Here is a 27147-nt window from a genome sequence, read left to right on the forward strand (position 1 = left end):
AAATACCAAAATTAGCCAGGTGTGGTGGCTCGCGCCTGTAGTCCCAGCTACTCAGGAGGCTGAGGCAAGAGAATCGCTTGAGCCAGGGAGGCGGAGGTTGCAGTGAGTCGAGATAGCACCACTGCACTCCAGCCTGGGCGACAATGAGTGAAACTCTGTCTCGAAAAAAAAAAAAAAAAAAAAGCACGTGATTGAGAAAAATACATACAAAAAATATTTTCTAAAAGGCTACTGGAAAATTAAAGTTTTAAAATAAATTGAGCATATTCATACATTTGAAAAGTTTTCAAAAAATAACAAAGATATTTTATTCAGTCTACAGAAAATACTTAATGCACAGATGGATTTAAAACCCCAATGGGGGACTGTTGTGGGGTGGGGGGAGGGGGGAGGGATAGCATTAGGAGATATACCTAATGCTAAATGGCGAGTTAATGGGTGCAGCACACCAGCATGGCACATGTATACATATGTAACTAACCTGCACATTGTGCACATGTACCCTCAAACTTAAAAGTATAATAATAATAATAATGAAAAAATAAAAATAAAAAAACTAAATAAAAAATAAAACCCCAATGGGGTTATATTGCTGTAGGCCACAGTGGTCTGAGAGTTTTAAGGAAGAGAGATTATTAGAATGAGAGCTTCAGAAAGATCTCTGAACTGGCTAGGTTTCCAGACTGTTGGACTTTCATAAAAAATAAAAAGAGGGATTAGCTTTTTAATTTTTGTTAATAAGGTCATTTAAAAAACTATAATTGTTGCATGAAAGGATATTTTAATACCAAAAATATAGAAAAATATAAAGTTGGAATAAAAGCTAATAATTTTGAATTGAATAAGTTTAATGAGAAATTCAATACTTTGACTTTAATTGGCTCATTTTTGCCTCAAAATATTACTTATTAAAAACTTTGATATTGGAAGTTGCTGTTTAGTAAAACATAAATTTAAAAAAAGATGGCTGGGCACAGTGGCTCACTCCTGTAATTCCAGCACTTTGGGAGGTCAACAAGGGCAGACTTGAGCTCGAGTTTGAGACCAGCCTGGGCAACATGATGTAACCCCATCTCTACTAAAAATACAAAAATTAGCCAGGTGTGATGATGCCTGCCTGTAATATCAGCTACTCGGGAGGCTGACGCAGGAGAATCACTTGAGCTGGCAGGGCGGAGGCTATAGTGAGCCGAGATCGCGCCACTGCCCTCCAGCCTAGGCGGCAAAGCAAACAAAAAAAACTTTGGTATTGGAAAATCACTGATAAAGAGAAAAAAATTGTAGAATATTAAGAATGTACACTAGGAGATAAAGCACCTAGAACAATTTTTATCCCAAAATCAACAGATGCAGAGAATGTAGCGTTAGACAAATCCTTGGATATGTGGGCCTAGTCCTCTCAAAACTCAGTCTAGCTTAATAAGTTAATAATTGTAAAATATTTATAACTCCACAGACCCCAATAAATAAGAGACAACCCTTCAAACACACTGAAATCTATGTCTCTGAATCACAGAACTTCTCCAAATGTCCCCATCAAGCCCCAGCATACATGACTGTAACAGCTATGGGTAAGCTGACATCTGGACAAATTCAAGGTCTTCATTGTCAGATGATATGGTAAAGGATAAAAGAAACTGAAGTGAATTCTATTAAAATGGGTACTAACATTTCATTGTATAAATGAAAGTGTTGTTGAGTCTATATCTTAAAAAAAATATTAAATGAAAACTCATGAAAATAACATTTTCCTGTTTATTTAACTACAGACGATCCCCCACTTAAAATTGTTCAACTAACAATTTTTTGACTTTATGATGTTTATCTGGGTATTAAATTTATTTTGACTTACAATATTTTCAACTGACAATGGGTTTATTGGGAGATAATCCCATCAGAAGTTGAAGAGCATCTGCATATGCAAATTCTCAGAACAAGAATAAATTGCTTGGCATTTTTTACATAATCTTCCCAATGAAATAATGATAGCAGAATATGACATCCTTACTTCATATTTGAATTTGTAGTATAATAAAAAAGAAGGTCATTTCAGCTCACGCCTGTAGTCCCAACACTTTGGGAGGCTGAGCCAGGTGGCTTGCTTGAGGTCAGGAGTTCAAGACCAGCCCCGGCAACATAGAGAAACCCTATCTCTACAAAAGATTAGCCAAGCATGTAGTCCCAGCTATTGAGAGGCTGAGGCAGGAGAACTGCTTGAGCCCAGGAGGCAGAAATTGCAGTGAGCCATGATCGTGCCACTGCACACCAGCCTAGCCTGGGTAACAGAGCAAGACCTTGTCAAAAAACAAAAACAAAAACAAAAAACAAAACCTAAAACAGAGAGTCATTTCTGTATAAATATTCAAGGGCCTCATCAATTTTCCCAAGAGCCTTTTTCCTTAGTCCTGTGAGATATTCACATAATGCTTTGAGGTGTCTATCATGTCATAATTGGTGTCATTTTCTTTTATCTAATTGATCACTACTCTTAATTCTATGATATCATTATCTGCCAGTGATTTTATATTACTTGACCAGTTCTCTAACATAATTTTCAGGGTTTTGCAAAATTCTGCATCGTTTGTAAGATAAGAAATTTCATGTTCCCACTGACACAGCACTACATTTGCATTATATAGTTTGAAATTTAACAATCAGCAGCATGCCAACAAAGACAGTGGGAGGTAGAAATAGATCCTGGGATATATTTAAATGGGTATTAATTTTTTTTTTTTTTTTGAGACGGAGTCTCGCTCTTGTTGCCCAGGCTGGCATGCAATGGCGTGATCGCGGCTCACCGCAACCTCCACCTCCTGGGTTCAAGCGATTCTCCTGCTTCAGCCTCCCGAGTAGCTGGGATTACAGGCACCCGCCACCATGCCCCACTAATTTTTATATTTTTAGTAGAGATGGGGTTTCACCATGTTGGCCAGGATGGTCTCGAACTCCTGACCTCAGGTGGTCCGCCCACCTCGGCTTCCCAAGATACTGGGATTACAGACATGAGCTACCGTGCACAGCCTAAATGGCTACTAATTATTATTATTATTTTTTTGAGATGGTTCAAGTGATTCTCCTGCCTCAGCCCCCTGAGTAGCTGGGATTACAGGCACCCGCCACCATGCCCGACTAAATAGGTACTAATTTTTTAAATGTAATATCACTAAGTAAATATTCTTATGATGACCTCCGGGCTTCTCCCTGCAACTTCATAACTGGGGGGACCTAGATCTTTTTTTTTGTTTTTTGAGATGGAGTCTTGCTCTGTCACCCAGGCTGGAGTGCAGCGGCACAATCTCGGGTCACTGCAACCTCTGCCTCCCGGATTCAAGCAATTCTCTGCCTCAGCCTCCCGAGTAGCTGGGATTACAGGTGCCGGCCACCACGCCCAGCTAATGATTATTAAATGAACTCTAAATCCACATACAGATCCCTCAGGAATGAGAAGTGAGCCTGTATAATGGGTGTAAGTATTTAAATTACAGACTTTTCCCACTACTTTCCCAAAATATGAAGTAACAGAAAATATTCTCCATAACTACCAATGTTTTTTATTTTTTTATTTTACAAGATAATAAACTACAAAACTAAGAAATGAACTAGAAGACATTACCAAGTATGTACACAATGACTGTCTAGATTCAAACCAGAAAATGCATGCCCCTGTCTCTGAACAGTACAGTGAGGTGATCTAATTGAACTGAGTATGAATTCCAGCTCCACCACTTACTATATCTAAGAACTTGGGCAAATCTCTTTATTTGAGTTATAGTTTTTTATTCCTTAAATAGCTACAATATCTGTCTCACAGAGGGATACTGTGAGGATTAAGTAATGTATAAAAAGTGCTTCACAGAAGGTTTGGCACATAGAAAGCATTCAAAAAATGGAAGTTAGTATTATTAATAAATAAAGCACACTTGAGCTCATGCACCAAAGCCTCTTCAGATCCTCACTCAAAACTTTCTTTTTTTTTTTTTTTTTGAGACAGAGTCTCGCTCTGTCGCCCAGGCTGGAGTGCAGTGGCACAATCTCGGCTCACTGCAACCTCCACCTCCTGGGTTCAAGCGAGTCTCCTGCCTCCCAAGTAGCTGGGACTGCAGGCGTGTGCCACCACGCCCAGCTAATTTTTGTATTTTTAATAGAGATGGGGTTTCACCATGTTAGCCAGGCTGGTCTGGAACTCCTGACCTCAGGCAATCTGCCCACCTCAGCCTCCCAAAGTGCTGGGATTACAGGCATGAGCCACTGCGCCCAGCCATAACTCTTAAGTTATGTATACTTCTAAACGAGCTTCAAAATCGATTTCTCTAATCAACAGATCAGAAGAAGCAGATTCAAATTTGTAGGCATGAGTTGCTATGGCAGGCATACTGGCAGCAGCAAATGAAGGCTAACATTGATAAATAATACATTCTAATAGCGGATTAGCCAAAGGTTGTTTTGAGTAAAGGCAAACAACTTGGCACAAGTCTTATCTTTCTGAGATAAGAAATTTTTAAATTATAAAATATTAGCAACATAGAGAAAACTATGAAAAATATAACAAACATCTGTGATACCACTCAGCTTTATCAATTTTAACATTTTATCTTTCACATATTTTTGAACATTACAAACACAGTTGAAATGCCTTGTGTATCCCTCCCCAATCCCTTCCCTTCTCTTCCTCCCCAGAGGGAACCACTATCCAAAAGTTTTGTTATTCGCATGTAAATTTTTAATACCATGAATTCATATGTATGTAACCATAAACACTTTATAGTATTGTTTTGCATTCAGCTTTTTCTCTGTAAATGTTTAATAAGAACCTACCATATGCTAGGCACAATTCTAGATGCTGGGATAGAGCACAGAACAAATACATGCCCTCACCAAGCTTATGTTTGTAATGTTTTCAAATTTTATGTAAATGGTATCACACTATAAAGCTCATTCTACATTTTTTTCTTTTCTACCTCAACTTTAAATTTCTGAGATGTGTATCAGATGCTGATGCTTTTAGTTCATTTATCTTAACTGATGTATAGTATTTCATTGTATGAGTACACCAGAATTTATTTATCTATTAATATTTCCTCTTGATAGACGTTCGTTTCCAACTTCTCTCTATTACAAACAATGCTATAATGAACCTTCCTCATATACCTCCGTGTCCACATATGCATTAATTTCTTTCTTCTTCTTCTTTATTCTTTTTTTAAGAGACAGGGTCTTGCTCTGTCACCCAGACTGGAATGCAGTGGTGCAATCATGGCTCCCTGCAGCCTCAAACTCCTGGGCTCAAGCATTCCTCCTAAGCTTTCTAAGTAGCTGGGACTATAGGCACGTGCAACTACACCTGGCTAATTTTTACATTTTTTGTAGAGACGGAGTCTCACTATGTTGCCCAGGCTGGTCTTGAACTCCTGCCCTCCAGTGATTCTCCCACCTCAGCCTCCCAAAATGCTGGGATTACAGGTATGAGCCACCATGCCCAGCCTGCATTAATTATTAAAAAAAATTAATCTTCAGCTTTACCATATATTGCTAAACTGCTCTTCAAAAGAATGTTATAAATTTATACTTCATCAGTAATATCTAAGAGTGCCTATTTCTCAACATGTCGCTGCCAAGAGAAATACCAAGTATTTTTCTGCCAATACTTGGTATTTACTGTTATTTTTATTTGCACTTCCATAATAAATGATAAGCTTGAACATCTTTCTGTAGTTATTCTTCATTGTAGTTTTTTGTTTTATTTTATTTTATTTATTTATTTTTTTGACATGGAGTCTTGCTCTTGTTGCCCAGGCTGGAGTGCAATGGCACAATCTTGGCTCACCGCAACCTCCGCCTCCTGGGTTCAGGTTATTCTCCTGCCTCAGCCTCCCAAGTAGCTGGGATTACAGGCATGCACCACCATGCCCGGCTAATTTTTGTATTTTTAGTAGAGACGGGGTTTCTCCATGTTGGTCAGGCTGGTCTCGAACTCCCTACCTCAGGTGATCCACCCAAAAGTGCGGGAATTACAGGCATGAGCCACCGTGCCCGGCCTTTTCATTGTAGTTTATCTTATGTGATTCTCTGCCTCTTTTGCTAAAGGGTTATTATCTTATATACTAATACTTTTCTGGTTACGTACATTGAAAATACCTTCTCCCACCAACTATAGCCTATCTTCTCACATTATTATGATGCGTTTGGTTACAATGAAGTTTAAAATTTTTATGCAGTTGAACTGATCAATCCTTAATGATTTATGCTTTTTGTATCTAAAAAAAATCCTTTCTTACACTTAGAACACAACTATATTCTATACTTTCTTCTAAAACTTTAAAGCTTTGCTTTCATAATTAGATCTTTAATCTAACTGGAAGTTATTTTCACTTATGGTGTGAAGTAGAGATCTAATTTTATTCTATTTTTTCATATATATAGCCAAACCTCTCTTTTCCATTTCCACCCCCCACTGATTCATAATGCCCCTGCTATCATATACAACATTTTTATAGATACACAGGTCTGTTTCTGGGATATTCCATTGTCACTTAATCTACTCCTGTTTTAAGACTATATACTATAGGCATGAACCACGCCTCGCTCTTGCTGTTCTATATAAGTTTTAAAATCAAGTTTTATGAAAAACTCTGTTGGTATTTTAACTAAAACTGCACTGGATTTATGGAATAATTTGGGGAGAATCAACTTCTTTATGATGCTGACTTTTTGCCTCCAGAGAAGATTTGAATTTGTTTTCCTTTTTTTTTTTCTTTTTTCTGAGAGCAGGTCTTGCTAGTTTGCTCAGGCTAGCCATGAACTCCTGGGCTCAGCCTTGGCCTCCCAAGTACCTGGGACTACAGGTGTGTGCCACTGCACCTGGCAGACTTATATTTGTTTTTACAGATACATGACAGTGCTTCCAACCTGAATCCAATAGAAAATTGTTGGCTGGAGATTTTGAACTATATGGTAGTGTGAATTTGGGTCCCACACATGCATGAGTGCTGGATTGTGGTTAGATATTCACAGAGGAGGGCCAGGCACAGTGGCTCATGTCTGTAATTTCAGCACTTAGGGAGGCCGAGGTGGGAGGATCGCTTGCGGTCAGCAGTGTCAGACCAGCCTGGGCAACATAGCAAGACCCTGTCTCTACAAAAAGAAATTTTTTTAAATAGCCAGGGGTGGTGGCACACACCTATAGTCCCAGCTACTCGGGAGGTTGAAATGGGAAAATCCCTTGAACTATGCAGTGAGCTATGATTATGCCACTGAACTCCAGCCTGGGCAACAGAGTGGGACTCTGTCTCTAAAATAGAGAGAGACTTTCTCTAAAATAAAAATAAAATAAGATATTCAGCTACTTCTGTCCCCAATGCCACAGCCTAGATGAACAGGGTGGTTTATCTCTAGATCACCTTTTTGCTGAAAGTAAGCACTTTTGGGGTCCCAGCCTTATGCAGAGTCACTTTCTACTAAATTCCTCACCTTAAACTGGTTCTAGAATTATCTCTCTTGTTCCCTTCTCATACTTGTCAAAACAGAAGCTCAAGGTCACCAGCTCTTGGCAGAAGCCTCCAGGGTAAAAGCCAACTGAACACCTGTTTACTTCTTTGCATTCCTGATTCCATTTCATTTTTGGCCCATGGATTCCTGTCTTTCTTATAAGCTCAACTACATATTAGAAAAATATATATATATTACATTTTATCCAGCATTTGTTTTTAATTAGAAACATTGTTCAGGATATTTTTTGTTCTTAAAAACATATTTGTTTAATGTAAATACATTAACTCTACCACCATTTTGATAACTCTGTTTTGCATCTTTTCTTTTTGTTTTTGTTTTCTACCTGCTTGTTTGCTTGCTTGTTTTTGAGACCCCAGATGCAGAAGGTGGAGTTAATCATACTTTTATCCTATTGTAGCATATTTTCATCACCAATCTGTGCAAGGTTCCAAGGTCACTTTGTTGTCTAAGCATTTGTTTCCATTTATCCCCACCTCCAACTTTCATTTCCTCCCCTACCCATTTACGCCAGGATTTTGTTCTGATCGCATGTGGTTGTTTCTGTATGTTGGTGTTCTTACAAAATAGGTATTGTAGTGGCCAGGCGCAGTGGCTCACCTCTGTAATCCCAGCACTTTGGGAGACCAAGGCAGGTGGATCACCTGAGGTCGGGAGTTCAAGACCACGCTGATTAACATGGACAAACCCTGTCTCTACTAAAAAATACAAAATTAGCCAGGCGTGGTGGCACATGCCTGTAATCCCAGCTACTTGGGAGGCTGAGGCAGGAGAATTGCTTGAACTGGGAAGGCAGAGGTTGTGGTGAGCCGAGATCGCACCATTGCACTCCAGCCTGGGCAACAACAGCGAAACTCCATCTCAAAAAAAAAAAAAAGGTATTGTGGTATTTGGGTGTATGTTTTATTTGCATAAATGATAGTGTATTACATATTCTGCTTCTTACTATTTTTTCTCTCTAAAAAACTGCTAGGTTCTGAAATCTCATACATGTGGCACAGGCATATCTAATCTGGGTTCCCATTGCCGAACATCACCCTGGCGTCATCTGCCACATTTCACCTGTGCATTCTCTCACTGATGGTGGGCACTCAGCTGGCTCCAGTGCTCTCCCACCTACATACACCACACCAAACAACCTCAAACCTGTGGGCTCTTGTGGATCCTATGATAATGTCTCTGGACTATATACTCAGTAGCATAACTGCTGGGTCATAGCGTTAGTAGCCCTAGATCCTTCCAGAAAGGCTATAGCATCCACACCCCATCAGCCCATCAAGATACAGAACCCATCTATGCCAACATTTGGCTTATCCAGCTTTTAAATTTTTGCAGTCCAGTAGATGTAAAGTGCCATTTTGTTCTAATTCTCATTTGTGTGATTACTAATAACTTTAAGCTTCTCTTTACATGCATAATAGCTGTAGGGGCTTCCTTTCTATCAATTGTTTGTCCATATCCTTTGCCCATTTTTCTACTGGGGTTGCCCTCCTGATTTTTATTTGCAGGAGTCCCTTGTATATTCTGAGCATTAATCCCTTGTCAGCTTTTAACATTGAAATACCTTTTCTCATTTGTTCAGCTATGCATTAACTCTGTTCATATTGCCTTTTTTTTTAATAAAGAAATATACCACTTTTTTAAACTTTTTTTTTTTTTTTAAGATGGAGTCTCGCTCTGTCACTCAGGCTGGTGTGCAGTGACACGATATCGGCTCTACTACAGCCACCACCTCCTGGGTTCCAGCGATTCTCCTGCCTCAGCCTCCCGGGTTGCTGGGATTACAGGCACACGCCACCAAGCCTGGCTATTTTTTTGTTTGTTTGTTTGTATTTTTAGTAGAGATGGGGTTTCACTATGTTGGCCAGGCTGGTCTCAAACTCCTGACTTCAGGTGATCCGCCTGCCTCGGCCTCCCAAAGTGCTAGGATTACAGGCGTGAGCCACTGTGCCCAGCCACTTTTTTAAATTTTTAAGTTAAGGGGTACATGTGTAGGTTTGTTATATAGCTAAACTTGTGTCATAGAGGTTTGCTGTACAGATTATTTTGTCACTCAGGTATTAAGCCTAGTACTCATTAGTTATTTAACCTGATCCTCTCCCTCCTCCCACCCTCCACTCTCTGGAAGGCCCCAGCATCTGTTGCTCCCCTCTATGTGTCCATGTGTTATCATCATCTAGCTCCCACTTCTAAGTGAGAACATGCAGTATTTGGTTTTCTGTTCCTGCATTAGTTTGCTAAAGATAATGGCCTCCAGTTTTACCCATGTTCCTGCAAAGAACATGATCTCATTCTTTTTTATGGCTGCATAGTATTCCATGGTGTATATGTACTACATTTTCCTTATCCAGTCTGCCATTGATGGGCATTTAGGTTGATTCCATGTTTTTGCTATTGTGAATAGTGCTGCAATGAACATATGCATGCATGTGTCTTTACTCCTTTGGGTATATACCCTGTAATGGGACTGCTGGGTCGAATGGTAGTTGTTTTTAGGGCTTTGAGGAATCAACACACTATTTTCCACAATGGTTGAACTAATTTACACTCTCACCAACAGTAAGTGTTCCTTTTTCTCCGTAACCTCACCAGCATCTGTATTTTTTTGACTTTTTAATAACAGCCATTTGTTCAGGATATTTTAAAATCTTCTACTGCCTAATTTTTATCTGCTTGATTTATCAGTTTTGGACAGACCTGTATTAAAATATCTCACTATAATTGTAGACTTCTAATTCTTTATAATTCTGTTTTTGCTTTGTGTATTTTAAGGCTATATTTAAGGTGCATTCAGGTTCATAATTATTATATCTTCTTGGTAGACTTTTCCTTTTATTAATGTGTACTGTTTCATTTTATCTTTATTAAAGCCCTTGGTCTTTCATCTGTCTGATATTGATAATTTCTATCAGTTTTCTTTTCCCATTTCTCAGTGGTTTTATTTTTGATATTGCTAAACATCTATCGATAGAGCAATGGATAAATAATTTGGCTTTTTATTCAAATTGTTGACTCTTAACAAAGAAAATTAATCTATATTTACTTTGAACTACTCATATATTTGGAACTCTTTCTACTTCTCATTTTCTATATTCTATTTATCATCCCTTTTCTTCATTTAAATTTTTTTTTTAACTTTTTTAAACTATCCTGTCTTTTACTGAACTAAGTTTTCAATATTCTCTTTTGCCCTTCTGCTGCTTTAAGAGCTATAATGGTTTGTATTTCCATTATTTTAGTTAAATATTTTCTGTTTTTTTATCACATATATTTAATTATACATTTTTCTAGAAGAGTCTGAATTACTTAATATTTTTATCTTCCTCTTGAACATGAAGAGGGCCTTAACATATTATACCTTCCCACTTAACAAAACTCCCCCATGCATACAATCTATTTGTTGTTACTATCTAGAACCACACTGTCCAATTTGGTAATGTAGCCATTACCTACATCTGCTTTTGAGTCCTTGATAGGCAGGCAGTCTGAATTAAAATGTACTCTAATGACTGGGCACGGTGCCTGATGCCTGTAATCCCAGCACAATGGGAGGCTGAGGCAGGTAGATCATTTGAGGTCAGAATTTCGAGACCAGCCTGGCCAGCGTGGTGAAACCCCATCTCTACTAAAAATACAAAAATTAGCTGAGTGTGGTGGCACATGCCTGTAATCCCAGCTACTCAGGAGGCTGAGGCATGAGAATTGCTTCAGTCCAGGAGACAGAGGTTGCAGTGAGCCGAGATCACGCCACTGCACTCCAACCTGGGCAACATAGTGAGACTCTGTCTCAAAAAAAAAAAAAAAAAAAAAAGATGTGCTCTAAGTATAAAATAGAAACTGGATTTTGAAGACTTAGCGTGAAAAAAATGAAAGTAAAATATCTCAATAATTTTTATATTGATTACATATTGAAATGATAATATTTTGGACATACTGGGTTAAATAAATTATTAAAAATTAATTTTACCCCTTTTTTCTTTTTTAATGTGACTACTATACAATTAAAAATTACATATGTGATTAGCATTACATTTTTATTGGATAGTGCTAATTTAGAGTTTTAGTTTTTATTTTGTTTTACATGTACCCCCCCCAAAAAAAACTCCTAAATTCTTTTCTCTTAATAACAGTTAACATTTTATCTAATTACAATTCTTTAGTCTGGATTAACAGTTTCCCTGGACATAACATGGTATTGAACGTTATTTTGCCTTCATATTGAAGATATTAATATTACTCCATTTTCTCCTGATATCAACTATTGCTAATGAGAAACCTGTTTCTGTAATTACTGTACTTCTGTAGGTAATCTGGCTTCTAACTTTGGTGGCTTCTAAGATTTTCTCTTGACTTTTGGTATTCTAGAGTTTCACCACAACCTGTCTAGATGCAGATTTATCTTTATTTAAACTGCAAACACTATAAAGTTCACTTTTGATTTGATGTCTCAGGCCCTTCAGCGCTAAAAATTCTCAGCCATTGTTATCTTCAAAAATTAGTTTTCTACCAATATTTTTCTATAACTATACACTGTAATCTCTCAATCCTGTCTTTCAACTACTTTTTCATATTTTAACCTTTTTTATGTGTTCTGTGTGAATTTTAAGTGCTATATTCTAACTCATTAATTCATTTTTCAATAGTGTAAAAGGTAAAGTTTATCCCATCTATTGAGTTTTTTATATACCAACTACATAATCTCTTTTTCTTTCTTTTTATAGAGTCTTGCTCTGTCACCTAGGCTGAGAGCAATGGTGCAATCATAGCTCACTGCAGCCTTGAACTCCTGGGCTCAAGTGATCCTCCTGCCTCAGCCTCTCAAGCTGCTGGGATTACAGGTGCAAGACACCAAGCCCAGCTTGACTTTTTTTTTTTTAATTTTATTTTTCCATAAGTTATTGGAATACAGGTGGTATTTGGTTACATGAGTAAGTTCTTTAGCACAGGGGACTTGTGAGACCCTGGTGCACCCATCACCCAAGCAGTATACACTGTACCATATTTGTTGTCTTTTATCCCTCGCCCAGCCTCCCACTCTTCCCCTCAAGTCCCCAAAGTCTATTGTATCATTCTTATGCCTTTATGTCCTCATAGCTTAGGTCCCACATATCAGTGGGAACCTATGATGTTCGGTTTTCCATTCCTGAGTTACTTCACTTGAAATAATAGTCTCCAATCTCATCCAGCTCATTGCAAATGCTGTTAATTCATTCCTTTTTATGACTGAGTAGTATTCCATCACATATATATATATATATATATACACATATATATATATATACACATATATATATACACATATATATATACACATATATATATACACATATATATATATATATATACACACATATATATATATACCACAGTTTCTTTATCCACTCACTGATTAATGGGCATTTGGGTTGGTTCCACGATTTGGCTATTGTGAGTTGTGCTGCTATAAACATGTGGGTACAAGTATCTTTTTCAAATAATGACTTCTTTTTCTCTGGGTAGATACCTAGGAGTGAAATTGCTGGATCAAATGGTAGTTCTACTTTTAGTTCTTTAAGGAATCTCGCCACTGTTTTCCATAGCGGCTGTACTAGTTTACATTCCCACCAGCAGTGGTAGAAGTGTTCCCTGATCACCGCATCCACGCCAACATCTACTGTTTTTTGATTCTTTGATTATGGCCATTCTTACAGGAGTAAGGTGGTATCGCATTGTGGTTTTGACTTGCATTTCCCTGATCATTAGTGATGCTGAGCATTTTTTCCTATGTTTGTTGGCCATATGAAGAATTATTCTTCTGAGAATTATCTATTCATTTCCTTAGCCCACTTTTTTAATGGGATTGATTGTTTTTGTTTTTGTTTTTTACTGATTTGAGTTTGTTGTAGATTCTGGATGTGAGTCCTTTGTCAGATGTATAGATTGTGAAGATTTTCTCCCACTCTGTGGGTTGTCTGTTTATTCTGCCAACTGTTCCTTTTGCCATGCCAAATCTCTTTAGTTTAATTAGGTCCCAGCTATTTATCTTTATCTTTATTGCAATTGCTTTTGGGGTTTTGGTCATGAAATCCTTGCCTAAGCCAATGTCTAGAAGGGTTTTTTCATTATAGTTTCAGGTCTTAGGTTTAAGTCCTTAATCCATCTTGAGCTGATTTTTGTATAAAGTGAGAGATGAGAATCCACTTACATTCTTCTACATGTGGCTAGCCAATTATCCTAGCACCATTTGTTGAAAAGGTGTCCTTTCCCCACTTCATGTTTTTGTTTGCTTTGTCCAAGATCAGTTGGCTGTAAGTATTTGGATTTATTTCTGGGCAGCTTGACATTTTTAATTTCTAAGAGTTCTAGCTAGTTCTTTACTACATTGACTTCTTCTTGTTCAATCTCTTTTGTTTCAGTTTTTAAGCTCTCTTTAATTGGAACGTATCCCTTAATTTATTTCTCTGAGCATCCTTAAAAGTTAAAGTTAAAAGTAAAAGTTAAAGGCTTAAAAGTTTCTCCCAATCATTGGAATACCATGCAGCTATTAAAAAGAATAAGGTAATCCCATGGGTATTAATATCAAATGATCTCTAAACATGTTATTGAGTGAAAAAGGCAAGGTAAATAATAATAGGTGTAAATGCTACCATTTATATAAAAATGTACATATGTGTGAGTGTGTATATATATATGTTTGTATGTGCAACAGTTATCTTAGAAAGGATAGCAAGAAATGGGTAACAGTGGTTGCCTTTGGGGAGGGAAACTGGGTGGCTAGGTGAAAGAGGTGGAGATAGACTTACTTTTCACTGTTTACCCTTTTTGTACCTTTGAATTTTGTACTACGTGCATCTATTACTAGTCAAAAATAAATACATAATTTATTTTTTAAAATAAAGTCTTTGTCGAACTGCTCCATAAAATTAATTTCATCCAGAGAAATGAATGTTTTGGTGGCTGATTTTATTATATTAATATTATATGTCTTTATAAATTTTAGAATTTGGGTTATAGGTTTCTTTTGAGTAGAAAAGGTTTTTAATTTCTCTCTCTCCTCCTATTTAATGGTTTCAGAGTTGCTCGCACTTGGCCATCTGGGCCCCCAGTCCACAACTGGGCCTTATAATGACATTTCGGGGCTCCATTTTAATCATGATATTGGAAATATCATAAATACACATTCAGTTACTGACTCAGCAAGTGGCTTCATTCAATAGCTATTGATGAGGCTGTGTTTTTATCAGCTAAAACTTATAGTCTCGGGTAGTGAATAGCTCTTTTCTCTTTTCAGCCTTTCATAAATAAGACAGATATTTTAACCAGACCCCAGGCTTCATGTAGTGATTCTGGCTCTGGTTCCTGCCTCGCATGAAACACTTAAGCACTTCTTAATCCTTTTACCTGACAGGAGCAAAACTACTAGCTGTCAGTGCTAGACTGAAAGCCAGCTGGTCTGTGGTTTCAGCCCTGTTTAAAACGTTGTGTCCATGTTTCATTTCTGGCCCACAAAGATGTTTATGTTGTTTCAGAACTTGGCTATATTTTTGTGCTATTTAATTTATTGTTCTGTGTGTTTGGAGCATAGGAGTTACATCAAAACACCCAGTATGTTACGTTGACTAGTAATTTCCCTATTTCTTTTTTTAGAAAATTAAAAGTAATAATTATAAAAGTAATATAATCTCATTACATAGAAAAAATAGAAAATTACTCATAATCCATCCATTCTAACTACTGTTAGAATTTTAAAATATTTCCTTTTAATCTTTTTCTTCTGTATCATCTCCTATTTGTATAACTCTTATCACAGTTTTACCCCATATTATGCGAAGCATTTGTAGTCTCTATGACCATCATTTTAATGACTGAATCTTAATCACCAAACTGCTCAATTATAATTCACTTCCCACATTACTGAAAATTAAGGAGCTTCCAATGATGCTACAAAGAAGTTGTCTGTGCATGTACTTTTTCCTCTTAACAGTCTGTATTTCTGCAGAGAGTGGTGGGGTGGAAGTGAGAGGTGCTAAGCAATGGGACTGCCATCATTCTACACAAACCATTAGCACAAAGGCATTACAGGACTAGCATAATACATGGCTGAGGTTCATAATCATGACCCTAATATATGAAAAGGTAAGATTATATAGAAGTTAGAAATGTATTTCAGAAACATTCCAATCCAACATAGCTAAGAGTAAGTTTTATAATTAAAGGATTAGTTTTATAAGGGATTAGATTCACAATTCACAATGTGGATCATCTAGCAGTGCTGGATAAGGCATTAAACATTTTCATTTTCACTAACTTCCAAAACAGAACATTTTGGGCCACACTGATAAAGTTCACTTTTTCACTATAATACTAACCTGATATTATTTACACAGTCTTCATGAGCTTCAGAAAGTGTTTTTATGTGCTTTGAAGATATAGGGTCAAAAAGCAGAACTTCAGTTTGTTCACAAGCAACTGTCAGCACTGACCTGAAAGCAAATGACACATTTATCTTGTTTAGTTTTTCTAGCATTCGCTGGTTATTGATGTTCACTTATTTATAATTACACAAGCTATAGGTAAATAACTTTTTTTTTTTGCCCATGTTAGTAGCAAATGTTTAAAAGATTGATACTATCTGTGGTTGGCAAGAGTAGTAGGAAATGGTACTCTCATACATTATGGTGGAGTATAATCTGGTACAACTTATGTTTGGACAGCACCTCTAAAGTATCAGAATTTAAAATGGGCATATGTTTTGACTCAGCAATTTTTTCTGGGAATTTAATCTAGAGAACTAATTACTTACAAATACAAAGAGACATATAAGATATGCTTCATTGTAAAAAGGAGAAATTCAAAGTGTCTTAAATGTACATGACAGAGGGAGTGATTGATTATACAAGCCATAGTACACAATACTTTGAAATACTGTAGAGAAGTTAAAAAGAAAGGGGTAGCTTTATATGAATATGAAAGAACTCCAAAACATATTTTTAAATAAAAAAGGTGGTTGCCAAAAAAATGTACATTGATGAGACAACTTAGGGGAAAAATCATATACAACCAAATTATATATTTCTTCATCACTGTCAATAAAACATACTGGAAAATATCTGGCATATAACCTATCAGAGCAGTTAAACATAGATCAGTCTTTTCCTTCATGGTTTTTTAGGTTTGTCTCTTGTTTCAGGCCTTCCCCACTGCAAAGTTATATTTTTATAAACCTTTTACAAACCTTGTTTTGATTTGTGAAAATCTATTGTATTTTATTTATTTTGATTAAGTTTTTTGTGGGCCCTGCTCTTTCAGATTCATTTCATTTCTAGCAAATGAAATCCTGAGTATTTTATACAACTAAGATGAACGTACATAAGATAGAATAAATAGCCAAAAACTTTTCTATTCAGAACAAACTTTTTAGGTAAAGTGGGAGATTAAAAAACAACTATTAAGTTGAAATCTTGGCCGGGTGCGGTGGCTCACGCCTGTGATCCCAGCACTTTGGGAGACCGAGGTGGGTGGATCACAAGGTCAGGAGTTCGAGACCAGCCTGGCCAACATAGTGAAACCCTGTCTCTACTAAAAATTCAAAAAATGTTAGCCAGGCGTGGTGGTGGGGGCCTGTAGTCCCAGCTACTTGGGAGGCTGAGGCAGGAGAATTGCTTGAACCCAGGAGGCGGAGGTTGCAGTGAGCCAAGATTGCGCTACTGTACTCCAGCCTGAGTGACAGAGTAAGACTCTGTCTCAAAAAAAAAAAAGTTGAAATCTTTTCTATATTTACTAATCATGGACTTGTCTGCATAAACCCTTTTTTAAGACATTTGGACTTCAAAGTTTAATAACATCTGAAACTTTTTATGCTAGTCATTGGGAGTAAAAATATTCAAATTAATATTTGTAATTTTTGAAGACATATAAATAGCCATTTCTTTTTGTAAGTCAGAAGAACGCTGAAATGAACTTTTTTCCCTTTTGTGCATAAGTAGTGAATCAATGATTCTGGGAGACTTTTTTTTTTTGGTGGAGATGGGATCACACTATGTTGCTCAGGTTGGTCTCAAATTCCTGGCCTCAACTGATCCTCCCACATCAGCCTCCCAAAACTCTGAGATTACAGGCATGAACCACCAGTCCCAGACTCTGGGAGATTCTTTTTTTCTGAGACGAAGTCTCGCTCTGTCACCCAGGCTGAAGTGCAGTGGCGCGACCTCAGTTCATTACAACCTCCGCCTCCCTGGTTCAAGTGATTCTCCTGCCTCAGCCTCCAGAGTAACTGGGATTACAGGCACCCACCACCACACCCCACTAATTTTTGTATTTTTAATGGAGACAGGGTTTCACCGTGTTGCCCTGGCTGGTCACAAACCTCAAGTGAGCCTCCTGTCTCAGCCTCCCAAATTGCTGGGATTATAGGTGTGAGCCACCACACAAAGCCAACCTCTGGGAGATTCTTAATCTTGAACATTGTATAAAAGGGATCTATAAAACTGTTAGTTATTGTTTTGTTTGAATCAAATTATAGTATATTTTTGTACATGGTATGATATGTATCTTTTAAAAGATACATATTTGTTTAAAAGATACATATTGCTTTGTTTATTGCTGGTACACAATTTGTCCCAATATCAAGGCTGATCTAATTTACATTGGTTTATAATGCCATCTTCACTACATACAAGTTTTGTTCTTTGACTGTATATTGGTATTCTATGCAACACCACACTATCTTAATTTCTAGAAGGCTTATGGTATATTTGCTACGTGGCAAAGCAAGACTCCCTCATTTGCTTTACAAACACTTTTTCTTGGCTAATACTATGCTTTCTCTTCAAGTAAATTTTATATATACCATGTCAGGTTCTGTTAAAAATTTCTGTTGAAATTTTATTGAAATGCACTGACTTTACAGATTACTTAGGTAGAATTTACATGATACAATATTGATTTACCTCATACAGTAATATGCACATTTTCCCACACATTAAAGATTTTCTTAGAGTATCTGAGCAAATCTTGGACCTTTGACCATCCTTATACAATTAGAATCAACATATCAATTTATGTATACACACACACACACATACACACACACACACACCCCAGGTGCAGATGTTAATTGAGATTATATTAAATCTATTAATACCAAAAGGTTGTGTTGTTTTTTTTGAGACAGAGTTTTGCTCTTGTTGCCCAAGCTGGAGTGCAATAGCACGATCTCAGCTCACTGCAACCTCTGCCTCCTGGGTTCAAACGATTTTCCTGCCTCAGCCTCCCAAGTAGCTGGGATTACAGGCATGTGCCACCATGCCCAGCTAATTTTTTGTATTTTTAGTAGAAACGGGGTTTCACCATGTTAGCCAGGCTGGTCTCTAACTCCTTACCTCAGGTGATCCACCCACCTTGACCTCCCAAAGTGCTGGGATTACAGGCGTGAGCCATGGTGCCTGGCCCAAAAAGTTGTAATGGAACTGCTATCTTTACAATATGGAATCTTCCAATCCATTAACTTAATCTATCTCCATTTATTTAAATCTTCTGTAATTCTCTCAATAAAATTGTATAGTTTCCTCCATATGGCCTGTGCCTACCTTCTGTTGAACTTATTCCTGGGCACTTGATTTTTTTTTTATATTTGAACAAATGTTCTTTTAAAATTTTTGCTTGTGCTGAACACAGTGGCTTATTCCTGTTATCCCAGAATTTTGGGAGACCAAGGAGGAAAGATTACTTGAGCTCAGGAGTTTGAGACCAGCCTGTGCAACACAGTGAGATCTTGTCTCTACAAAAAAAATTTAAAAATTAGCCAGGTATGATGGTGCACACCTGTAGTCCCAGCTATTTGGGTGGCTGAGGTGGGAGGATCAGCTGAGTCAGGGAGGTTGAGGCTGTAGTGAGCTATGATCATGCCACTGCACTCCAGCCTAGCTGACCAAGACCCTGTCTCAAAAAAAATTTTTTTGGCTTTGCTTATTGCTGGTATACAGAAATGTAACTGATTTTTTAATATTGATTATTTATCAATCAATCTTACTATTCTATTATTTTGGGGTTTTTGGTTGATAATAATACCATCTAAAAATAATTGCTTTGTTCTTTCTATTTTTTTTTTTTTATTGGAGACAGAGTTTCACGCTTGTTGCCCAGGCTGGGGTGCAATGGCATGATCTCAGCTCACTGCAACCTCCGCCTCCCGGGTTCAAGTGGTTCTCCTGCCGCAGCCTCCCGGGTAGCTGGAACTGCAGGCGTGTGCCATGATGCCCAGCTAATTTTTGGATTGTTAGTAGAGACACAGTTTCACCATGTTGGCCAGGCTAGTCTCGAACTGCTGACCTCAAGTGATCCACCTGCCTCAGCCTCCCAAAGTGCTGGGATTATAGGCGTGAGCCACCATGCCCAGACTGTTCTTCTTTTTAAAAACCTGTTTCCTTCTCTTTTTGGTTGTTGTACTGACTAGGACTTTCAGAACAATGTTGAATAGAAGTGTTAATAGCAGGCACTCATCTTGTTCCTGATCTTCAAGAATATATTCAACATTTCATCATTAAGTACAATGTTTGCTGTAGGTTTTTTGGGCAGATTCCTACTATTAGATTAAGGAAAGTTCTGTTTCAATTTTGCTAAGCTTTCTTTTCATGAATATATGTCAAACTGTGTAAGAGATTTTTCAGCATTTATTGAGATATTCCTATATTTTTCTTTAATATATTAATGTAGTTATTTACATTAATTTACTTTCTAATTTCAAATCAGTCTTTTATTTTTACCTTATTGCTAGATTCGGTTGGCTAATATTTTGTTTATGATTTTTCTATCTTTATTCTTCAATGAAATTGCACGGTAATTTTGCTTTCTTGTGCTATTCCTGTCAGATTTTGGTATAAAGTGTATGCTAACATCATAGAATGAGTTAAGACTGGCCCTTGTTATTTTATACACTGGAATAGTTTATGTAAATTGGGATTATTTATTTCTTGTAAATTTGGTAGTGCTAGTCTATAAAACCATCTAGACCTAACTACTGATGCAGTATTATTGGTTATGATACTACTTTCTAATCTTTTACTAATGTCAGTTTTGGTAATTTCTACTTTTCTAGGAATTAGCCTATTTCATTGAACTTCAGAATTTTATTGGCATGAAGTTGTTCGCAATATCTTCTGTTTCTATTTTTAAACTTTAAAGGCCAGACACAGTGGCTATCACCTATAATTCCAGCACTTTGGGTGGCTGAGGCAGGAGGATCACTTGAGCCCAGGAGTTTGAGACCAGCCTGGCAACACAGCAAGACCCTGCCTCTTAAAAAAAAAATTGAAGGCCGGGCGTGGTGGCTCACGCCTGTAACTCCAGCACTTTAGGAGGCCGAGGCGGGCGGATCACAAGGTCAGGAGTTTGAGACCAGGCTTGCCAACACGGTAAAACCCATCTCTACTAAAAATACAAAAAAAAAAAAAAATAGCCGGCACGGTGGCACATGCCTGTAATTCCAGCTACTCAGGAGGCTGAGGCAGAGGTTGCAGTAACCCGAGATCGTGCCATTGCACTCCAGCCTGGGTGACAGAGTGAGACTCCATCTCAAAAAAAAAAAAAAAGATAGTGACAAATAGTTTCAAAGTGGTTCAATTGCACTCTGATCTCTATTCCTTCTTTGGGTATAATTTGTTGTTCTGTTTCAAAGTTCTTGAGATGGATGCTTACTTAGCTTATTGACTATTCAGCCTTTCTTCTTTTCTAATATCTGCATTTAGGGATCTAAGATTTTCCTCTATACATGGTTTCAGCTGCAATTGCACAAATTTTGATAATGTTTTCATCATTCAGTTTCAAAGATTTTATATTTATACTGTGATTTCTTCTTTGACTCACAAGTTATTTAAAAGAGCATTTCCAAAAATAAAGAGATTTTCTAGTTATTTATTTCCTGAGCTTTCATTGAAAAACAAACTGCTCAATCTCAATGCTTGGAAATTGTATGAATTTGCTTTTTGTGTTGTCTGATATTAACATAACACACCAACTTTCATTTAGCTAATGCTAGCAATGGTATGCCTTGACATCCTTTTACTTTAAAACTTTGTGTATCCTTACATTTCAGGTATGTCTTCTGTAAGCAGTTTTTAAAAATCTGATCTGACAATCATTGTCTCAGTCAAATTACATTTAATGTAACTACTAGCCATCTTTGAGTTGAAATCTGTCACCTTAGAATTTACTTTCCATTTGTCCTGTCTGTTCTATGTCCCTTTTCAGTTGCTTTAAACATTTTTTTGGCCAGGCACATTGGCCCATGCCTGTAATCCTAGTGTTTTAGGAGTCCAAGGCAGGAGGATAGCTTGTGGCCAGGAGTCGGAGATCAGCCTGGACAACACGTGGAGACCCTATCTCTATAAAAAAATAAAATGGCCAGGCATAGTGGCTTATGGCTGCAGTCCTAGCTGCCCAGGAGACAGGCGGGAGGATTGCTTGAGCCCAGGAGTTGGAGGTTGCCATGAGCTGTGACAGCACCAATGAACTCCAGCCTGGGCAACAGTGCAAGACCCCATCTCTAAGAATATATATATATATTTGCTATTGATATCTCCCCATCCACTATTTAGTATGTTAAATATATTTTTACTATTCTTTTAGCCAATACCTAAAGAGCTAACATCATGCATCAACTTTTTAAAGTGAAGTACATAATTATTACTTCCTGGATGATGCAAGAACCTTAGCTCACTTCAACTTCCTTTATCCCATCCTAGTATTTAATTTTTTAGATATAACTGTATATAAATATCATGCTCTACTAAAATTTTTCATGTTTTATACCATTCCCAGCCTGGACAACAAACTGAGACCCTTGTCTCTACAAAAAATAAAAAAATTAGCCAGGCATGCTGGCATGCACCTGTGGTCCCAGCTACACAAAAGGCAGAGGCAAGAGGATTACTTGAGCCCAGGAAGTCAAGGCTGCAGTGAGCAGTGTTCATGCCACTGCACTCCAGTTTGCATGACAGAGAGAGACTCTGTCTAAAAAAAAGAAAAAAAAAAGTTAACATTCGTTTTGATTTACACGCATATTTATTTTTGTTCTTTTCATTCTTTCCTGTACCTCTGAACTTCCATCTTTTTCCTTCCTCCTAAAGAATAATTTTGTTACCTGTTTCTGTGTAGATCTGATAGTGGCAAATTCTCTCAATATTTGTCTGGAAATATCTTTGTCTCTTGACTTCCATTGTTTCTGCAGTGAACTTAGCTCTCTTTTTGAGCCTCCTTTGAAAGTAATCTATCTCTTTCCTCTAGCTGCTTTTAAGATTTTCTTTGTCTTTGTGCATGTATGTTTTATTTTAGTTTTAGCAGCTTTACTCTTGTAGCTAAGTGTGGCTTTATCTTTCTTTTTTCTTTTTTTTTTTTTTGTTGTTTGTTTTTGAAGCAGTTGGTAGGGATTTTTGTTTTTGTTTTTAAAGCAGTTGGAAGGTTTTTTTTTTGTTTTTGAAGCAGTTGTTTCAGAAGGTTTGGAGTGTGGTGGCGCTGGAATGCAGTGGCACAATCTCAGCTCACTGCAGCCTTGACCTCCCAGATTCAAGTGATCCTCCTTCTTCAGCCTCCTGAATAGCTGGGACCACAGGCGCATGCCACCATACCCGGCTAATTTTTTTGTATTTTTTTGTAGAGTCAGGGTCTTGCCACGTTGGCCGGGCTGGTCTCAAACTCCTAAGCTCAAGAGACCCAACTACCTCAGCCTCCATAAGTGCTGGGATTACAGGGGTGCGCCACCATGCCTGGCCTGCTTTTTTTGTCTTTCTCTTGCTTGAGATGTATAGCCTTTCTTGAATCTACAATATCTTTTGTTAATTTTTAAAATTGTCATCCATTATCTGTTCAAATATTGATTTATCTTCATTCTCTTTAATATCTTTCTGAAACTCCATTTATATTTATAAGATCTTTTCCCTGTATCTTATGACATATCTTAATCTCTATGTCCCATTTTGGTAAATCTGAGCTTTATTCTGTATATTTTTTTCTCATCTATTCTCAAGCTCACAAATCCTTCAGCTGTGTCCAATTTGCTGTTAAATCATCCAGTGAGTTTTTATCAGTTACTGTACTTTTTAGTTCTAAGGTTTTCTTTTTTTAGCTTCTAGTTCTCTGCTAAATTTCTCCATCTTATAATTCCTTGAACATATTAAATAGTTTTAATGTCAGATCTCCTGTGGGTCTATTTCTATTGTTTGCTGATTTTCTTGGTTTTTCAGACAACGAATCTCTTTGTACTAGTGCTCGTCACTGTATACAAAAATTATAGGGATAATTTAAAGCACTGGATGATATATTATCTTTTTAAAAAACTTTAGAGACAGGGTCTTGCTTGGTCACCCAGGTTGAAGTGTAGTGGTGTGATTATAGCTCACTGTAACCTCAAACGCCTGGGCTTAAACAATCCTCCCACCTCAGCCTCCAGAGTAGCTAGGATGGCAGGTACACACCACCTTGCCCAGCTAATTTTTAAATTTTTTGCAGATATGGGATGTCTCGCTATGTTGCTCAGACTGGTCTCCAACTCCCAGCCTCAATCAGTCTTCCCTCCTCAGCCTCCCAAAGAACTCGGATTAAAGGTGTAAGCCACGGCACTCAGCTGCATATTTTCTTCTTCCATAGAAGATTCATATTTAATTATGGCAAGTAAGCTAGAGTAGAGGTGCCGGCAATCTGAGGTCTTCTTAATCTATGTAGGGAATGAGATTATTTCAAGCTGACCTTTAGTCCCCATGAGTATTGTCTATTCTGGATTCATCTTTAGTCCTAGGGTATATTGGGTGAGGGGAGTTTCAATCCCAAACCTAAATTGCGGATCCTAAATTGCAATTCTTGTAATCTCATCTATCCCACCCATGAGTCCATTAGAAATACCATTCAGAGGCCAGGCGCAGTGGCTCATGCCTGTAATCCCAGCACTTTGGGAGGCCGAGGCGGACAGATAACCTGAGGTCGGGAGGTTGAGACCAGCCTGACCAACATGGAGAAAGCCCGTCTCTACTAAAAATACAAAAATTAGCCGGGCGTTCTGGCGGGCGCCTATAATCCTAGCTAATCCGGAGGCTGAGGCAGGAGAATCGCTTGAACCCGGGAGGCAGAGGTTGCAATGAGCCAAGATCGCGCCATTGCACTCCAGCCTGGGCAACAAGAGTGAATGAAACTCCGTCTCAAAAAAAAAAAAAAAAAAAACGAAAGAAAGAAATACCATTCAGCCTCATTGCTGCTGCTGCTTTTGAGATTGACAGATGCCTCTCAGAGAAGTGAGTTCAAATCGGGCTCGCATCACTGGCTTTCCTATTTTTTAGAACTTGACCCTGCAATTTCTTCATTGCCCTGATAATGCTCTAATCCCCTCAAACATAAGCTTTCTATATCTTACATTAAATATTTAATATTTCTCTAGCTTTTCTGATTATTCTCAGTTGGAGGTTTGGTCCAAACCATCTACCTCTTGCATGTAAAATTGTCCCCCCCAACTTTTTTTTTTTTTTTTAAGACGGAGTTTCGCTCTCGTTGCCTAGGCTGGAGTGCAGTGGTGCAATCTCCGCTCACTGCAACTTCCGCCTCCCAGGTTCAAGCGATTCTCCTGCCTCAGCCTCCTGAGTGGCTGGGATTACAGGCGTTTGCCACCACACCCAGCTACTTTTTTGTATTTTTAGTAGAGATGGGGTTTCACCATGTTAGCCAGGCTGGTCTCAAACTCCTGACCTCAGGTGATCCAGCCGCCTTGGCCTCCCAAAGTGCTGGGATTACAGGCTTGAGCTATCGCGCACGGCCGCCCCGCCACCACCCCCCACCCTTTTATTTTTTTAATTTGAGACAGAGTTTCGCTCTTTTGCCCAGGCTGGAGTGAAGTGGCACAGTCTTGGCTCACTGCAACCTCCGCCCCTCGGGTTCAAGCGATTCTCCTGCCTCAGCCTCCGGAGTAGCTGGGATTATAGGCACCCACCACCACGCCTGGCTAATTTTTGTATTTTGAGTAGAATCAGGGCTTCGCCATGTTAGCCAGGCTGGTCTCGAACTCCTGACCTCAGGTGATCCACCCGCCTCAGCCTCCCAAAGTGCTAGGATTACAGGTGTGAGCCACCGTGCCAACCTATGTCCCCCTTTTTATTCTGAAAATTGTCTGTGCATTTTCTTAGTACCATGAATGTTTTTCATTTTTATAAGTGTTTTCAAAGACAAAACTTTGTCCCTATTCAGTATTTCTGATGGTTTTTAAAATTTCACTAATTTCTACCTTTTTTTTTTTTGTTACTATATTTCCTTCTGCTCTCTTTAGATTGATTTTCCTATTATTTGCAGATAACTTTGCTATTCTCTTTCATGAGATGAGTACTTAGCTCATTAATTTTCCTTATCAGTTTATTAAAGACTATAATTTTCCTACTAAGTACAGCTTTACTTGTATCCCACAAGTTTTGAGACATATGATTTCATTACCATTTAGTTCTGAACATTTCTAATTTCCATTATAATTTCCCCTTTGACCCATGAATTTATCAATTCTTTTTGAAAATGTATGAGACTTTTCTAGTTATCTCTTTTTTTTTTCTTTGAGACAGAGTCTCATTCTGTCACCCAGGCTAGAATGCAGTGGCAACCTCAAACTCTGAAGCTCAAGCAGTCCTCCTGCCTCACCTTCCTGGGTAGCTAGGACCACAGGCACATGCCACCACACCAGGCTAATTTTTAAATTTTTGTAGACAGTCTCTCTTCCTTGCCCAGGCTGGTCTTGAACTCCTGCCAGATCCTCCCACCTCAGTCTTCCAAAGTGCTGGGATTACAAGTGTGACCCACTCTGCCAGGCCTCTGGTTATCTTTTTAATTATACTTGTCTCTTGACTTCCAAAAATATAAAATATATAAAATATAAAATTTAAATTTATATATTTTAAATATAAAAATATAAAATATATATTATATAAATATATATTTTATATAATATATAATATAAATATAATATATATTTTATGTGAATATATATTATATATATATTATATATAATATGTGAAAATTTTATAAATGTTCCTCGTGTGTTTGAAAAATATAAGGATGAAGCGGCTGTTACATACAGTTAAGTGTGATATTCAAAGAGGTTAAAAATTCAGGCCAGGCACAGTGGTTCACACTTATAATCCCAGCTCTTTGGGAGGCTGAGGTGGGTGGATCACCTGAGGTCAGGAGTTCAAGACCAGCCTGACCAACATGGTGAAACCCCATCTCTACTAAAAATACAAAATTAGCTGAGCGTGGTGGCGCATGCCTGTAATCCCAGCTACTTGGGAGGCTGAGGCAGGAGAATTGCTTGAACCCAGGAGCTGGAGGTTGCAGTGAGGCAAGATCGCACCATTGCAGTCCAGCCTGGACAACAAGAATGAAACTGTGTCTCAAAAAAAAAAAAAGAAAAAAAAGAAAATTCAGTGGTAATATAAATTAACATAAAATTTAAAAACATTTTCTAAATAAATTAACCTATATAGATTATAAAAATGCTCACTAGGTGATAACCATTGTAGCTCAAATTGTTCATTAAAACATTCTAGTAATTTTCAATCATTTATTAATTTTTGGAAATTGTAGCCACAAACTTTTATTTGACACAGATGCCCTTGTCTGAACCATGAATTGACACAGGAAACT

The 27147-nt window shown here is 37.8% G+C and overlaps 1 protein-coding gene across 4 annotated transcripts in view; it reads right to left on the minus strand.

The window, feature by feature from the left end:
* DCAF10 (DDB1 and CUL4 associated factor 10) overlaps positions 1-27147 on the minus strand; it is a 62238-nt gene that overhangs the window by 28437 nt on the left and 6654 nt on the right. For all 4 annotated transcript variants that reach the window (XM_002819600.6, XM_054519686.2, XM_063714140.1 and 1 more), the window contains exon 2: positions 15855-15968. In XM_002819600.6, coding sequence (XP_002819646.5) covers positions 15855-15968 — 114 coding nt within the window. The remainder of the gene's footprint in view (positions 1-15854; positions 15969-27147) is intronic.

The sequence above is a fragment of the Pongo abelii genome, chromosome 13, assembly GCF_028885655.2.
Source record: "Pongo abelii isolate AG06213 chromosome 13, NHGRI_mPonAbe1-v2.0_pri, whole genome shotgun sequence".
NCBI classification, from domain to species: domain Eukaryota; kingdom Metazoa; phylum Chordata; class Mammalia; order Primates; family Hominidae; genus Pongo; species Pongo abelii.